The sequence below is a fragment of the Trichomycterus rosablanca genome, chromosome 11 (assembly GCF_030014385.1).
Source record: "Trichomycterus rosablanca isolate fTriRos1 chromosome 11, fTriRos1.hap1, whole genome shotgun sequence".
Taxonomy (NCBI): Eukaryota; Metazoa; Chordata; class Actinopteri; order Siluriformes; family Trichomycteridae; genus Trichomycterus; species Trichomycterus rosablanca.
In genome coordinates, this window is record NC_085998.1 from 26108754 (window position 1) to 26125215 (window position 16462).

The window sequence follows — 16462 nt, forward strand, 5'->3', positions numbered from 1 at the left end:
CCAAACTATTGTGCATTGGGCAGGTAGAGTTCTTCTGGCATCTTTTAACAGGTGAGGGCATCATGGCAGACAAAGATGGGTTGTGGCTCACCACTTTGTGCCGAACTTTGTAAGAGAATTGTCAATAAGTTCTACAAGAGCAATTCTTAATAGTGTAACAAGATTCAGAAAATCCGTAGAAATTTCTGTGTGTGTGTAGGGCAAGGCTGGAAACAACAACTGAATGTTCATGACATTTGCACACTCGGACAGCTTCTGTTTGAAAAACTGCCATGCTACTGATAACTTTCAAGAAACACAACCTGAAACTCTATTACCTAAAAAACATCTATTCGATGCAGAAATTCTGCTGAGTTTACATTTGCAGCATTTTGCAGATGCTTTTATCCAAAGCTGCTCACGATTGTGACTGAATACAATTTGATCAATTGAGAGCTAAGAGCCTTGCTCAGTGGCCCAACAATGGTAACTTGGCTGTAGCAGGGCTTGAACCAGCAACCTTCCAATTACTATTCCAAAGCCTTAACCACTGAGCTTCTACTGCCCCTGTTCTCTCAGTAAGTTCCTTTGGGTCCAAGTTCATCTCACATACACCAAAAGACTGGAAACGTGCTGTGGTCAGATTATTTTTGGAAAAAGTGGACATCGAGTTCACTGTCTTTGCAGACTTATTAGTAAAAGGTGCAAAAGCCAATATATGTGATTGTATTGAGGTGTTCAAAATATCATTGAGGCAAAGGCATATATTAGGATTTTGGAGCGACACATGCTGCAATCAAGGCAATGTATTTTCCTGGGATGTTCATGGTTACTTCAGCAAGACAATATCAGGCCTCAGTCTGCATGTGCTGCGGCAGTTTAGTTTCATAAGGCATAGTATGTGTGATTGAATAGCCTGTTGTTGGGTGGTGCCTGTTACTACTGAGCCTTGGCTGGGTCACTGGCTATGCTTCATGGGCCTACTGTATGCCCCAAATGGGTAACTTATCTCCTCTTTAAAATGCATTTTTTAGGTTTAGAAAAAGCTTACCTTGGTCAAGAAGTGTAATAGATGGTTGTCAATAGAAGATGATACAGGTGGTGGAAGTTGGCCAAAGGTGGTCCAAAAGTGGCAGAGCTATTACAGAAAATGAAGGGCATCACATCATTTAGCTGTGCAGACATGACTGTAGGGAAAGTGGGGAAAATAATTATTTAATCCCCTGCTGATTTTGTAAGTTTACCCCCTTACATAGACACGAACAGTCTATAATTTTTATGGTAAATCCAGAAAGAAAACATGAAATAAAGGTTATAAATTAATTTGTATTTGATTGAGTGAAATAAGTATTTGATCCTCAAGCAAAACGTGACTTTAGTACTTGGTGGAGAAACCGTTGTTGGCAAGCACAGATGTCAGACGTTTCTTGTAGTTGGTCACCAGGTTTGCTCACATCTCAGGGGGGATTTTGGCCAACTCCTCTTTACAGAAACTCTCCAAATCCTGAATGTTATGAGGCTGTTGCTTGGCAACTTGAAGTTTAAGCTCCCTCCACAGATTTTCTATGGGATTAAGGTTCGGAGACTGGCTAGGCCACTCCAGGATGTTAATGTGCTTCTTCCTAAGCCACTCCTGTTGCCTTGGCCGTATGTTTTGGGTCATTGTCATGCTGGAAGACCCATCCACGACCCATCTTCAGTGTTCTGGCTGAGGCCAGGAGGTTCTCATTCAAGATTCTACAGTACATGGCCCTGTTCATCAGCCCCTCAATGCAAGTCTTACTGTACCCTTAGCAGAGAAACAGCACCAAAGCAGAATGTTTCCACCTCCATGTTTGACAGTGGGGATGGTGTTCTTGTGGTCATAACCAGCATTTCTCTGCCTCCAAACACAGCGAGTCGAGTTGATGCCAAAGAGCTCAATTTTGGTCTCATCTGACCACATCACATTCTTCTCTGAATCATTCAGGTGTTCATTGGCAAACTTCAGACGGGCCTGTACATGAGCCTTCTTGAGAAGAGGGACTTTGCGGGCACTGCAGGATCTTAATCCATTACGGCAAAGTGTGTTACTAATGGTTTTCTTGGTGACTGTGCTCCCATTTGTTAATGAGATCATTAACAAACTCCTCCCCTGTAATTCTGGGCTGACACCTCACCTTTCTCAGAATCATCCTTACCCCACGAGGTGAGATCTTGCATGAAGCTCCAGAGTGAGGGCAATTGACTGTTATCTTGTATTTCTTCCCTTTTCGAATTATCGTGCCAACAGTGGTCTCTTTCTCACCAAGCTTCTTGCTGATGGTCTTGTAGCCCATTCCAGCCTTGTGCAGGTCTACAATCTTGTCCATGATGTCCTTTGACAGCTCTTTGGTCTTGCCCGTTGTGGTCGAGAGGTTTGAATGGAAGAGACTGATTCTGTGACAGGTGTCTTTTATACAAATAACGAGGTGAGATTAAGAGTACCTCCTTAAAGGGACAGGACTAATTTATGTGCCTCATGGGCACATAACTGGTCTGTGGGGGTCAAAATTCTTGCTGGTTGGTAGGGGATCAAATACTTATTTCACTTAATCAAATACCAATTAATTTATAACCTTTATTTCATGTTTTCTTTCTGGATTTTTTGTTGATATTCTGTCTATCTCTGTTAAAATAAACCTACCATAAAAATTATAGACTGTTCATGTCTTTGTAAGGGGGTAAATTTACAAAATCAGCAGGGGATCAAATAATTATTTTTCCCACTGTAGTTATTAACTAATTTGTCCCATTATAAACGGATTCAATAATTATTTGGTCATGCAGAGAGAATGTGATTATTTAAAAATTATTTATCCTTATGAGACCCATCCTTTGATCTCTTTGATTTCTTATTTGAGATACCTATTTATTTCCACCTGCACTTCAAATTATTGGCTTATCATTAATACCGCATGGAAGTGGAAAATGTAAATTAAATATTGTGCATTTTTATATTGATATACAGTGGATTTAAAAAAAGTCTATACACACCTGTCACAATGCCAATAATTTGAATGAATAATTTAAAAAAAATTTCCAACTTTAAAAATATATAAATAGTTATAGGGTATAAATATAGGGTATAAATAGTTATTATGCAAAAAATAATGTGGTTGCAGAAATACGCACACCCTTAAACTAATATACCTTTTGGTTATATGACAGCAATCAATATTTGGGCAAGAGTACTCTACCCACTAGGCTACCACCTCCCCTAAAAAGTGCTCCAAATCTGTCTGATTTGTCCAACACATTTGACCAAAATATCTGATAAATACTTAATTGGACTGATATCTGGTGACAGTTTAGTTGGTCTTCATGATGTCCCTTGAGCAAGGAAACTGTCACCTCTGATTTGTCCAACACATTTGACCAAAATATTTGATAAATACTTAATTGGACTGATATCTGGTGACAGTTTAGTTGGTCTTCATGATGTCCCTTGAGCAAGGAAACTGTCACCTCCACTTTAAGTTTTAGTGATAAGTCACTTTAGAGGCTCAGATTTGTATTTTTTTGTGTGGAGATATGTTTCGTCACATAACCAAGAGATGTCTTATACAATAAGACATTTTAAGTGTTTAACAACTGTTCTAGGCTTTAATTATAAATGCCCTGAAGTATTTAGATCCCCAGTTCTTTAGTAGCCTTGGGTTACATATCGAATCTGCTAAACCATTTTCCAGTTACATATTGTGTGACACCAGTAAAAAAGACAACTGCATAATGGCAAAGGATAAAAACTTAACTCTTAACTGGTAAGTCATAAGTTTGTTTGTTTATTAGGATTTGAACATCATGTTTTACACTTTTTGGTTACATTCATGACAGGAAACGGTAGTTTATCTTCACACAAGGTTTATTAGTTTACAAGGTTATATCAAACACAGTTATGGACAATTTTAGTGTCTCCAATTTACCTCACTTGCATGTTTTTGGACTGTGGGAGCAAACCGGAGCTCCCGGAGTAAACCCACGCAGACACAGGGAGAACATGCAAACTCCACACAGAAATGACCCAGACCGCCCCACCTGGGGATCGAACACAGGACCTTCTTGCTGTGAGGCGACAGTGCTACCCACTTAGCCACCGTGCCGCACGGTAAGTCATAAGTCAATGGTTAATTAACCAATTTAATTAACTAATAAGCATACCATGTCAAAATATATAAAATCGCTGAGCTTCATACCAAGTATTTATATTTTAATGTTGAAGTAATGAACATGGTAGTAATGTAGAACAGTATGATAAGAACCTTAAACACAAAGATCTACATTTAGAATGCTGAACAGGTTTCAAAAATTAACATGCTAATTAAACAATACTTCTGTATATTAAAACTTTTCCTGACACTATTAATGCAGTTAAATCATTGGCATACTTTATACAAGGCATACGTTTTAGTGGAGAAAAAAAAAAACATTCTGCTTTAACAATCTCAAACCCTTTACCAAAACCTCATGCTATAAAAGGTTTGAATTGATTAGCTATATAACAAATTAATTTTCCAGTCACTGCAGCATTTAGCCTTTACATAAACGAAATACACAGGCGCTCTGGTGGCACATCAGTCTATTGCACTTGCCCACCACCAAGATCTGAATTCAAACCTCAGTGGTGGTACCACACCTACACAGACATGCTTGGCTAGGTTAGTGGCAGAGGGCCAAAGCCCTGTGATCGATTGGTTCCCTGTTCAGTGTATTCCAGCCTTACAGCATGTGTTTCTCAACGTAACTGGACCCACAACAATCCTGACCAGGATAAAGTGGTTATTAAAAATAAACACAAAAAACACCAGCACTCCAGAATAGGACAATATTATTTTTATTAGCTGTACAGCGATACATTCTCCACACCACCTTTTCTCATATTCCCCTTAAAGCCCCACCCAGCCATAATAAATGTCTTTATATGTTGGTTTTCTGATCATTGTAAAATTCACACAGTTACAGCCAAGTACAAAAAAAGAAAAAAATATATAAAAGCATTAAACTAAAATTAAGAGCTTAATAAAACAGAAGGAAATTAAATGCAGATACATATAGGAGAAAAAGTTTTAGAATAGGGAAAAAAGTGAAAAACTTTTAAACAATCATTCTAACAGTCCTCTTCAAACAGAACGCATCAAATAGATTCATCAATAGCAATAAACTGTGCGAACCGTACATGGGCTAGACAAAAGTGGTGAGAAAACAGCTGTGAACAGCAAGAAACCATTCTACATCGGCAGTCATTCTAGTTTAAGAAGTTGAGTTGAGGCTACAAGCTCTATATTTAAGGGCTCATGGATAACTGACTTCGCATTTCTGTTCATCCTGATCTTTTGTTTTGAAAGCAAACACAAAATCCCCAGTATTGTGCTGCTCAGAATTTTTTTATCCAAATATTTATTGTAGCTGCTTGCCCCTAACTGAAGGATTAAACAAATTATTCCATCCCAGTGCAAAGAGGATTTCTAATGCCTACATGATTTACACCCTTTTTAAGATTTAAAATTCCCTGGGTCACATATTCCAATGAGCACTGCTTAAAATTGCATTAGCATTCAGGGTCATCGATTTATCTGGAAAGATTAAAACACTCATAAAATTAAAAAAAAATAAAATAAAAAACTATTTACAAGCAAAACCAGCCAGGTTTTATTTTTTGTACAAATGTTATCAAGCACTGATAATTATTTTTTTTTAAACTTGATTGATGGACAAATGTAGCCAAGTAAATATCTGGCCAGAGCCATCATCTCTCTCTGCAATTGTGATCAGTGAAATGAAATGAGAAAAGTTGCCATGTGTCAAACATTAAATATATCTACTGGACAAAAGGGTTAAAATGCCCATTTCTACAGTCTAAATACCAAGGTTTGACCAGACGCAAAAAAGTACTCATTTGAATATTGTCATGGTATGGCTAAAGCTCAGAGGGTTAAAAGAATATTGGCAGGTTAGTTTGGTTAAAAAAAAAAAACTAACAGATTTCTATTGTATGTAGTTTACTACATTAATTACAGATTCTCCCTATTCATACAGTCATCTCAGCGACTCCCGCCACACACCAGATGACCGAAAAACATGGGACAATCTGAATATCAGCTCAAAAAAAAAAAAGCATCATGCACATCTGCCAGAAATCTATATCATGTGCCGTAATGAAACCATGAAGGGAACATTGTACATTTCATTCCAAAGTAAATCAGAAACTGAACAAGAACACAGCTGAAAAGAACAGACTTAGTTTGTGAGGAAGGTGGTAACAGTTTGGGAAGGGAGGCAATACATACGAGCATTTGCGTGTGTGTGTGTGTGTTTTTGGTTGGGTCTATGCAAGCAGATCACCGGTCCATCATGCTAAGGATCATCTCCGGGGTCAGATCCCCATTGGGAGCAGCCTCAGGAACAGAGATCTGCTCCACCTCTCCTTCTTCTGCAACATCAACCTCCTCCACCACAGGTTCTGCTGCTGCTGAAGCATCCACGCCATCCTGCTCCTTCTTAACTATGATGTTCTCAATGGCCCCCGTGCCCTCATCTTCCACTTGGATAATAGCAGCTGCAAATTGAGAAGAGATTTGAGTTTTAAAGCAATAAGCTTTTTATTCCATATTAAACACTTAAGCCAATTTTGAGCAAAGCAGCATAATTACCAGCAGCTGTGGGCTTAGCAGATGAAGCTTTAGGGGGGTTCTTGGGAGGTCGACCACGCTTCCTCTTGACAGGTGGCTCATCAGTGGCAGGGACAGGGACAGTAGGTGGGGCCTGTTCCACCTCCATCTGCACTTCATCTAGAGCTTCATCCTCATCCTCCTCTTCCTCATCATTGTCATCCAACTCAGGTTCTCCATGCTCATCTAACACAAAACACAGGGCAATTAAAGGCTATTGCAATTATTTAACCATTCTTAAACAAACTACTAAACATTATATAATTACTTCTCCTAAACCCTTTGGCTTGAGATGACATAAAGAACCTATTGAGTGGTTAAAAATAAAACCTATTAAACTACTAAGAACCTTTTAACCTGCAAAACAGGGTTTCAAACCAGTAAAAAGTTATTAAAGCAGCAGGATCTAAAAGTCCACACACAAAGCACAGCAACCAAGACCAGGATTAAGCAGCTATTGAAAATAATGAATAGCTCATGGTGTTCTCAAGGCCAGACATGTTTCTAATGAGATAACCGTCTGGAGAATCTGACAGATGATTTTGCTGTTAAGATGACAGCTAGAGGGACAAAACCGGTTTTAAATTGTATACACCAGTCTGTGTCTGCTAAGGGTTAAAACAAGGATCTAACCCACATTTGCACTACAGCACTTACAATTTTAATAGTCTAATGATAAAATCTGGCACACAGAGTGGAAAATCAATGTCAACTGCTCAGCTACAAAAATTACATGATGACAAACTATCACAGAAGTGTACTAGTACTAAAGCAGCATCAAAACAGCACCAAATACACACATTCACAGAAGTCAAACGCTAAATCTAGTGCCCAATCACTCACCACTGTCGTCGTCATCATCCTTTCGGGACCGCATCTTTCTTTTCCGACCACCACGACCCCTCTTGGTTGGAGTGCCGTTCTCTCCATCAGCACTATCGATGCCATTACAATTCTCTGCATGCCTGGCCATGGTGTTCTACCAATACAAAAAGTTAAATTCTTGTTAAGATGTTAGTGCTGCAGTCAGTCAGCAACATTACTGTTGGGCTTACATGCAGTAAACCAATTCTTTCCTAAACTGCATTTACAAAAGCAAATGAATACATACTAAAGAGCTACCACACAAACAGAAGCAATTCCAGTACAAGGAAACTTGTTATATAAAATGCAAACAAAGGTCACCACATTTCACAGCTCATTACTTGCAAGGCTGTATTTTTCTCCTCATGATGCCATGCTAGATTTAAGGTTGAATCCAACACTAGGTAGTGTAAAGGATAGTGTATCTGCTCAACACCCAGCATTACTTTTTGTATAGCCTTCTAGTGCCCTACAAATACTTTGAATGCAGCATACAGGTCAACAAGGTTTCCTTACACATTCACAGACGCAGAAAACCCAGTATTCTTGCTTTATACAAGGTAAATAACCCAAATACTGAACAAAAATCCAGATATCTTATTCAGATTACTCCATAATTTGAATATTGCCTTAACATACTTTAAATATCTTTATCTGGTTCTCTACATGAACATTTGAATAATCAAATTACAGGTAAAACCTGATGATTAGTGTAAAGATTAGTGGTGTCACATACCCTGCGTGTGAAGGTCTTGTTGCACTTGGTACACACAAAGGAGGTAGGCACAAAGTTGGGGTCATGGTAGCGGCGGAAGTGCATGTCCAGGAGCTGCTTCTGTCTAAAGGTCTTATCACAGTGTGTGCAGGAGTACGGCTTCTCCCCAGTGTGGGTGCGCTTGTGCATCACCATGTGACGCTCCTGACAAGAGACAGTTACAGATTAGTCAACAACTGAAAAGTAGATAAGCTTGAATAAAGAAAAAACACATGTTTCTTTATAAAAAAAAAAAAAAGGCACAGTAAAGACCTGTCGGCAAGCGTAATCACACTGGTCACATTTAAACCGTTTTTCATTTTTGTGGGACTTCTGGTGCTGGATGAGAGCATAGCGCTCATGGAATACAGCCTCACAATAGCGGCACTTTCTTCCCTGCTCAATGTAGGAATGCTGCTTGCGCAGATGCACACCTAAACAATAAACAAAGGATTATATCAACATGCACATATAAGACAACTATGAAGAATCAAAGTTTGCCATCCACTTTCTCACAGGAGAGAGAGCTGGAGGTGGCAGAGATGAACATGCTGCAATTCTCACTGGGAGTGACCAGTATGGACAAGATTATGAACATGTTTATTAGATGGGGTAGGTTGGAGACAAATGAGCCACTGTGGCAACCCCAAATAAGTATACCATCCAGAAACTTTCTGCAAATGTTTTATCAATCATTGTTCCTTATACTTAATACAGAAAATGCATAGGTAAAAAAAATCATCCAGATTAAATATTCAATCTGCCTTATTAATGGTTTTTTATTGTTATAAGTGTGGTTCCCCATGAAGTTAGTAGAACTAACATTTACAGAATTTGGCAGACGCTTTATTCAAAGCTATTTACAATTGTGATTGAATACAATGCAAACAGTTGACGGTTACTGGCCTCGCTAAAACACCCACTAATGGCAACCAGTGACACTACATTAGCCCTGCACCTTAACCACTGGGCTACCACTTAGATCAACTCATGTACTTCTCACTGATTTGAACAACACACACACACGAATGATACCTCTGATATAATTTCTACACATTAAACCCAACTTCCTCACCAGTTAGCTGGACTACACACTTATTTTTAGGAGATGAAACACTGTAAACATCTAAACATGCACCCATCCATTACAAAATTTAACTAGAAATGAAAAACTGTGTAATAATTAAATGTAATAACTGTGACAGACCTACATGCATACAAAAACTAGGAAGTAGAAGAATGCTCTTACCCAGGTCACTCTTGCGGGCAATAACAGTGTCACAGTGGGGGCAGTGGAACTTCGCCACATTCTCAGTGTGCTTTTGCAAAATATGCATCTTCATAGTCCCGCTCTGAGTGAACCGTGCATGGCAAATGTAGCACTCGTACGGTTTCTCCCCTGAAGAGTGAATGAAGGAAAAGGAACAACTTTTTTTTTTACATTTTATTACAAATATACACATGATGATGTTGCGAGTGAAACAACTGTTGTAACAAGGCAGTAAAAGTTAACCATTTCATCTCTAACCTGAATGGGTTCTCATGTGTCTTTTCAGCTTGTAGGTGTCTCTGCTGGCATAGCTGCAAAGACTGCACTGGAAAGGACGCTCTCCAGTATGAGAGCGAATGTGTCTCTTCAGCTTGCTGACCTGATTAAAAAAAAAGCACAAAACATGCAAGACAATAAACATTAAAATAAGCAAAAGTTTGTTTGCTGAAAGACAGGGCTGATAGGTATCACTACCGATCATTCAACTGCATGTTTTTATGGATATCTCCCCTTTATCTCCCAATCTAGTAATTTCTCATTTCTAATCTAATCAAGGACAGCCAGATCACCATACTAACCCTTAGTCACCAGTGCGATCAATTTGCGGCATATCACCTGGCAGTTTTGGGTTTCCACACAGAGCTGTATCATGTACATAGAGCCAAGTTAGACCCCACATGACACCACCCTCTCCTCAGACACCCAGACCCACCCCATCACGTATCACAGCAAAAACAGGAGAAGACCTCACCCAACCTTCCCCTCTTTAAAGACATACAATTGGGTTTGTGTGGATAATCGGCCATGTCAGTGGCTCTGCTAAGATTCAAACTCGTCGTGCTAGAGCATTATATCAACGCACCCTCTGACCACTGTGCTCTTCATAAATTTTTTATGTAAAAAAAAAAAAAAAAAAAAAAAAAAAAAAAAAAAAAAAAAAAAAAAAAAAAAAAAAAAAAAGTCACAACAGACTGTCCTATTAATGGGGTTTTTTGGGTGATGTAGTCAACTGGAACTTCTTAATTAGATGATATTGGCTAAAGAAGCATGTACCAGTAGTACCTAACCCATAGCTTTAAAAAAAAAAACATGGTCATATCTAAATATAATTGCTTAAAATGTATCCAGTAAAAAAAAAGTTTTTTTCATGTCCAGAGCCCAACTATTCAAATGTTTCACATTGACCTGACACTTTTATCCAAAGAAACTTACAATTGTGACTGAATACAATTCAAGCAATTAGAAGTAAGGGACCTGCTTAAGGACCATAGATGGCAACTTTGTGATGATGGGGCCTGAACCAATAATCCTCTGATTCAACATTCTAAACCAGTATCTTAACCACTGAACTACCAAGCTGTGTATCTTTTACATACCTCCACACTAGCATAGTCACACATGGAACACTTAAAGGGTTTCTCATGGGTGTGCTTGTAGCGACGGTGCCGCACCAGTTCACCACTAGTCACAAATGCCATGTCACAGTCGGTACATTTGTGTGGCCTTGTGCCTGCCCAAAACAAATAAAATCAAATTACCACATTTACAAAAAAAAAAAAGTATGTACAAAAGTAAAAGTATGACAGCAGGTAGGTACCAGTGTGGGTGTTTAGGTGGTTTCTTAGCAGGGTGACCGTTCTAAATGCCCTGCCACACAGGTGACATTTGTGTGGCCTCTCATCTGTGTGGCTCTTCATGTGCCGGTCAAGATTGGAGCGCCGTGGACAGGTGTAGCTACACAACTCACACTGGAATGTCTTCTTGACACCTTGAAAACCAATTAATGTAACATCAATATTAAGTCTAAGGTACTTAGACAGAATAAAACAGAGGTTTTACACGTAGCTACATAGCATACCCTTCTTTTTGATTTTGGTAGGTTTTGGGGGCTTCATGGTGCCCACCACCTTTTCTGCATTAACTTCAGAGAGTAGGCCTTCCTGCTGCTCTTCCTCAAAATCGTAAACAGAGACATCCATGTCCTTCTCGCCTTCTGTATTGTAGCGCAGCTTGCTTTTCTTGGTCTTTTTGGTCTTTTTGACAGGGGGGGTGTAGTCAGGATCTTTTGCCCAGCTGGCATCCTCATTCTGGGGTTCAGGCATCTCCTCTTCCTCCTGCTGCTGCTGTTGCAGAGCCTGCTCCTGGTGAGCTTGGAGCTCATCCTGCTCCACAGTCTCCACTTCTCCATTAGCACCAACTTTTACCACCTGCAAGCATGAGCCACTTTAGGTAAAAATTGCAACAAAAATTGCATTTTCCCCCCAAAAAAAAGTTCCTTTAAAATTGTATTTTGCCACATAAATGGCCACCGACTAACCTGAAAGCCTTCAGGCAGTGGCAGGGTATGGCAGATAACAGGCTCTCCATCTTTGGGCATTGCTGTGGCATCAACGAGTGTGCCCTGCAGCTCCTCAACAGTGGCAGCAGTGACAGGCACAGCTGCAACAGGCACATGCACTAGTTGCAGCTCGCCCAAACCCAGCTGTTGTTCCTCCATGTTTACTACCTGCAGTGTGATAATCTGGGTGTCATCCACTGTTGTAACTGTGGCCTCATGTGCTGCTCCAGCTACACCAACACCAGCAGCCATGGCAACCTCCATTACTTCAGTCTTCATCTGGAGCAGGGCTGGGTCCAGAGAATCCATCACCATCATCTCCACACCACTATTTACACTCACCACACCCTCAACCAGCTGCTGTTGCTGAGCATTCACAACTGTTCCCACCACCTCTCCTTCAGCAACTGGCTGTTCCACTGCCTCTAGGCCAGCAGCTTGTAGGAGCTCAGCTCCCACAACTTCATCTTCACGTCTCCGTTGATAGGTCTTGCATTCCTTAGCTTTGAAGGCATCACCACCCTCGTCGACTACAGCTTCTGTCGGTCCCCCTTCCATGGGTAACACCTTTGAAGGGGATAATAGGGTTTTTGTTTAGTAATCCAGCATTGTGGGTGGAAAAATCTCTACAAGTAAACAAAATTAACATGAATGCAGTTTATATTGACAATCTTTATATCATGTTGAAATTTAGTGCAAATGCCATACCAAGCTCTGAACATCAGCCCTGTAACAATACCTTTATTTTACAACTCAATTCCTGGGCATGTCAGTTAGATAATCACCTAATCATAATTAAGATATTAATGTTTGGAAGTGATATCAAGACAGGTTATATAAAGCAACACCACACAGATGGCATGACTATTCATACAAGTAATGTACTGTTTTACATGTTAACCATTTTCTAGTTTCAAAACAAAAATCACTGCATTTCATACATACACTACTGAAGAAAGTATTCAAGTTATTCTGCAAGCACTGCAATGGTCTGCCATCCAGGGTATTCCTGTCTTGCACCTAGTGTTTCCTGGTGAAACCAGACCAACTGCAACACTTACCAGGATGAAGCAACTGATAAAAATAAAAACTATGCATTTATAGTAAAAACTCGACAGCAAAAACAGCTTCAAAACAGGCACTAGCCTTTGTCATCTATGACTACCTTTAAATGGTTTTTAAAGGTAAATCTTCGTTCAAAAAATATCGTTCCTATTATTTTGTTTATAGATGTTCTTTAAAACATACTACATATCACCACGTATGGTGAATTGCAAATGTCAAATAATAGTTATTATCTCATTTCATTGTGACTAGGTTATGTAGTTATTGTGACAGGCTGATGTGCATAATTGTATAACCTACTGACTTGCTAAAGTTACCTGAACCAGAATAGAGTACTTCATCTCTCTACCTTCCTGCCTTCTCAAATCGCTGCATTTGATGATTCGGCTATGTCTCGACCTGCTTTCTTACTAACGAAATATGAATGAAACCAAAACATCAACGTCAAACACAATATACATACGAACTTGAAGCAAGTTATTTTGCAGACTTAGACTGCAGGCAGTGCATAAAAGCCGAGTAAAAGCACTAACTATTAAAAACAGCTAACTGTATCAAACCACAATCTAAGTGTCGTTAACAGATGTTGAGTTTTCTTTATCTTTAATTGAAGAGAACGTGCTAGTGTGGTCACAGCTGCGTCGCAGACTGTATCTACAAAATCTAATAAAACTTTCCCCCTATATGAATTTGCGCGCTAAAACAATCAAACCGACCTAGTCTAGCTACTCGCTTCCTGACACCATCAAACATGTTCAAAACCTGGCTTGATAAAAATGTCACGAAACCTATCAATTTGTGAAGACGCGTGATCACCAACTGCATGAACAATGTTGAACAATTTTGTACTACAGCAAGAGGGCATTCTGAGCCGGTTAAAAGCGTTTTGTACCGCTACCAGTCGTGTTGTAGAGGGAGCTCTCCAGTTTTCGTCTTTCAGTCGGTGATAGTCAGAGATGGTCAGTTTCTCAAAAGCTAGACCACTGCGTGCATTCTGATGGGATCAACAACCACTGTCTTTAGACGAGTATTAACCGCATAAAACTGTTATAATATACCTGTAAAATAGGTATATGGGCGACAGCAAACGGCGAGGCTTCCTTGTCCGATTTTAATCTGCGCAACAAGCTCGCTAGCAAACACGCGCTAGCTGGATCGGGATAAGCAATTGGGTATTAAAAATGCCCAACATCATGATTTATTATTTCGAGGATAAACGAACAAGGGAAACTACATAAAGACCATGACGCTGGAATTATTTTACCCACCTAATTGCATCAGTTTGTGTAGTGTGTACATGCAAGTGTTGTAGTGATGTGTCAGTCGAAAGAATCGGCTCTTTGAAGTAACCGTTGGGAACCGACTCGCGACGAAGAGCCATTTTAAGACAAGTTCAGAGGATTTTGGTTTAATAATGTAATACATGTCGAGTTTATGTAACCTTATGTGACGACTGCGTGAGGCAGCAGGATTACCAGAGGGGAATTTTAAATTGACGAATGGTCGGTAGAGCTAAAACCAAGAGATTTTTGACGAGCAAACCGTTTAAAAACAAGTGTATATTTGTTTTACAGTGTAATGATTTAATATCTTGATATTTACTGTTTATAGATACATGCTATTTTACGTCGATGCGTAAATATTCCAAATATAGATTAGCTGTGCAAAAGTGTTAAGTCGTTGGCAGCCTATCGACTCTACTAATTTTAAATCTAGCTAACCGTAATGACTCGAAAGTTTCGGTTCAATGAGTCGACACATATCAAGTGTTTGAGGAAGGGCTGAGCAGGTTTGAATAGGCTGAGGAGGGGCGCCAACAAACTGTTAGCTACTTAGCTAAGCTACACAGCTAGCTAACCCGTGCGTTTTAAAAATGTACAAGAAGTATATACTAATATATATTACTAAAACCGCATGTAATAAGGATGTGTAGCGACCATAATTGAATTATATGACTTTAGTGTTAGTATTAGCTTGCAGCTAAGCTAATGTTGCATGTCGAAACGGCGGGTTTCTGATACTGAAACAAAGAGAAGAAACAGAAAATGGACGCCCGGCCTAAACACAGATGCAAATCATTTAGAATTAAAATACACCATCCTGATGAACTGCACGTTGATATAGGTTCAGTAGCACTTTGTAGCCGATGAGAAGCCCGAACTTGTGGCTTATAAGTGTTTTTAAGCTCTATTTTGGATAACGATAGAGGGAGACAAACACCCCCCGCAGCCCGCCTGAACCAGCAGCCCCATCGTGACACCTAGAGGCCGATTAAAGCTCTGCAAAACTCCCCCAGTCGGAAAAGTGGCGCTAGTTTACCTGCTTTGAGTTGTTGATAGTGTCGGTGAGTTGAGCGCAGGGTCCGGGCTCGGCTCTTGCTTCAGTACAGAACTCAGTAGCGCTGCGTGCTTCCTCTCCGCACGTTTTAATCCTCTCCCGCTTTTACACACTAGGCTCCGCACAAAATGGCGGCCCGAACCGGTTGTTGCGCATGCGCGGCGCGCAGTAGAGGCGGTGGCGCGGGGAGGAGGGGGAGGGGTGTAAACACAGCGCCGTGCCTATTGGCCGAAAGAGGCGCTGCACTTTCCATTACATTTGTACCATACTACGTTTACTAATGACATTACTTTTATGCCATTCTATCGTCACGCATTGTCTATATTTTACATTTACATCTTACTACCTCACTACTACCGTTACTGTGTATGCACTACTTCAGTCCACCCAGTGTTTGATATAACATTTATAAACTACTTTACTTTATAAACTATTATTGTGTAGGCCTATATAAAACTTACTTTACCCACTTTTTATCCTAAATGTATTGACTTTTCAGTAATTGATCTAACTGTAGATTACACATTTATACTGTATTTTACCTTCACTTAATACATGTAGTAATTTAGTGTGTGTAAACATAGTGTTTCTACCTCCATACATCCCATACTACTGAATCAGAGGAGAGAAAATGATAGTGTCATTTAGACTGTGACAGTGGAAGTTTAGTAAAAACACGATAATGCTACCTAATTATGAACAGACAGGTTAGTAATGATGATGAACTTTATTATTGTATAGTCAAAGCTAGACATATTGCATAAATTCTGCCTTATCAAGTGGCCCTGGGCTGTAGCTTGGGCTAGCTCAAAGGTGATTATATTGTTTTAAATAAGGTGCCACAATTCTTGTAATGGGGCCACATTCTTACCTTTAAATAAAAAAATTAAAAAAAAAACTTAATGAATTGTGTATTTAAAAAGACCATTCTCAGACCAGCAATAACACAAACAAGGTAATGTAAAAAATGATGTTATAGTATCATTAGTGGGGGCTCGAGTGGTATAGCGGTAAAATATGCTTCTACTACTGCTGAGGGATTATGGTTTGAATCTCATCAGTGCTATCAGCTGGGTTAGGTTGGGCATCTAAACAGACATGATTGGCTATGTCTGAAGGGAGGTGGGGGAGGTCAAATAGCCTGGCCGGTCCCAAGCCAGGATAAGGTA

General features: G+C 39.7%; 1 protein-coding gene across 4 annotated transcripts; it reads right to left on the reverse strand.

Annotated features, from left to right (window-relative positions):
• Window positions 1-4815: 4815 nt before the first annotated feature.
• Window positions 4816-15405, reverse strand: ctcf (CCCTC-binding factor (zinc finger protein)). 4 transcript variants are annotated; one of them, XM_063004101.1, is made up of 13 exons: window positions 15276-15405; window positions 13274-13366; window positions 11871-12458; window positions 11412-11760; window positions 11151-11321; window positions 10930-11063; window positions 9812-9932; window positions 9533-9682; window positions 8557-8717; window positions 8266-8448; window positions 7509-7644; window positions 6648-6851; window positions 4816-6553 (listed from the first exon to the last, which is right to left on the reverse strand). In XM_063004101.1, the coding sequence occupies exons 2-13, from the start codon at window positions 13295-13297 to the stop codon at window positions 6336-6338; spliced, it is 2439 nt and encodes an 812-aa protein (XP_062860171.1). In that variant the 5' UTR covers window positions 13298-13366; window positions 15276-15405; the 3' UTR covers window positions 4816-6335. The 4 variants fall into 4 exon arrangements, with proteins under 4 accessions (XP_062860171.1, XP_062860172.1, XP_062860173.1 ...); XM_063004102.1 differs by lacking the exon at window positions 15276-15405 and adding an exon at window positions 13849-14165; XM_063004103.1 differs by lacking the exon at window positions 13274-13366.
• Between the last annotated feature and the right edge of the window lie 1057 nt (window positions 15406-16462).

Bases quoted from the DNA above. Each gene is read 5' to 3' on its own strand.
- ctcf (XM_063004101.1), bottom strand. From the start codon at position 13,297: ATGAAGTACTCTATTCTGGTTCAG. The intron at 11,322-11,411 runs GTATGCTATGTA...TTGGTTTTCAAG, and splicing joins TACCAAAATCAAAAAGAAGG to GTGTCAAGAAGACATTCCAG. The intron at 6,852-7,508 runs GTGAGTGATTGG...GTTTTGTGTTAG, and splicing joins GGATGATGACGACGACAGTG to ATGAGCATGGAGAACCTGAG.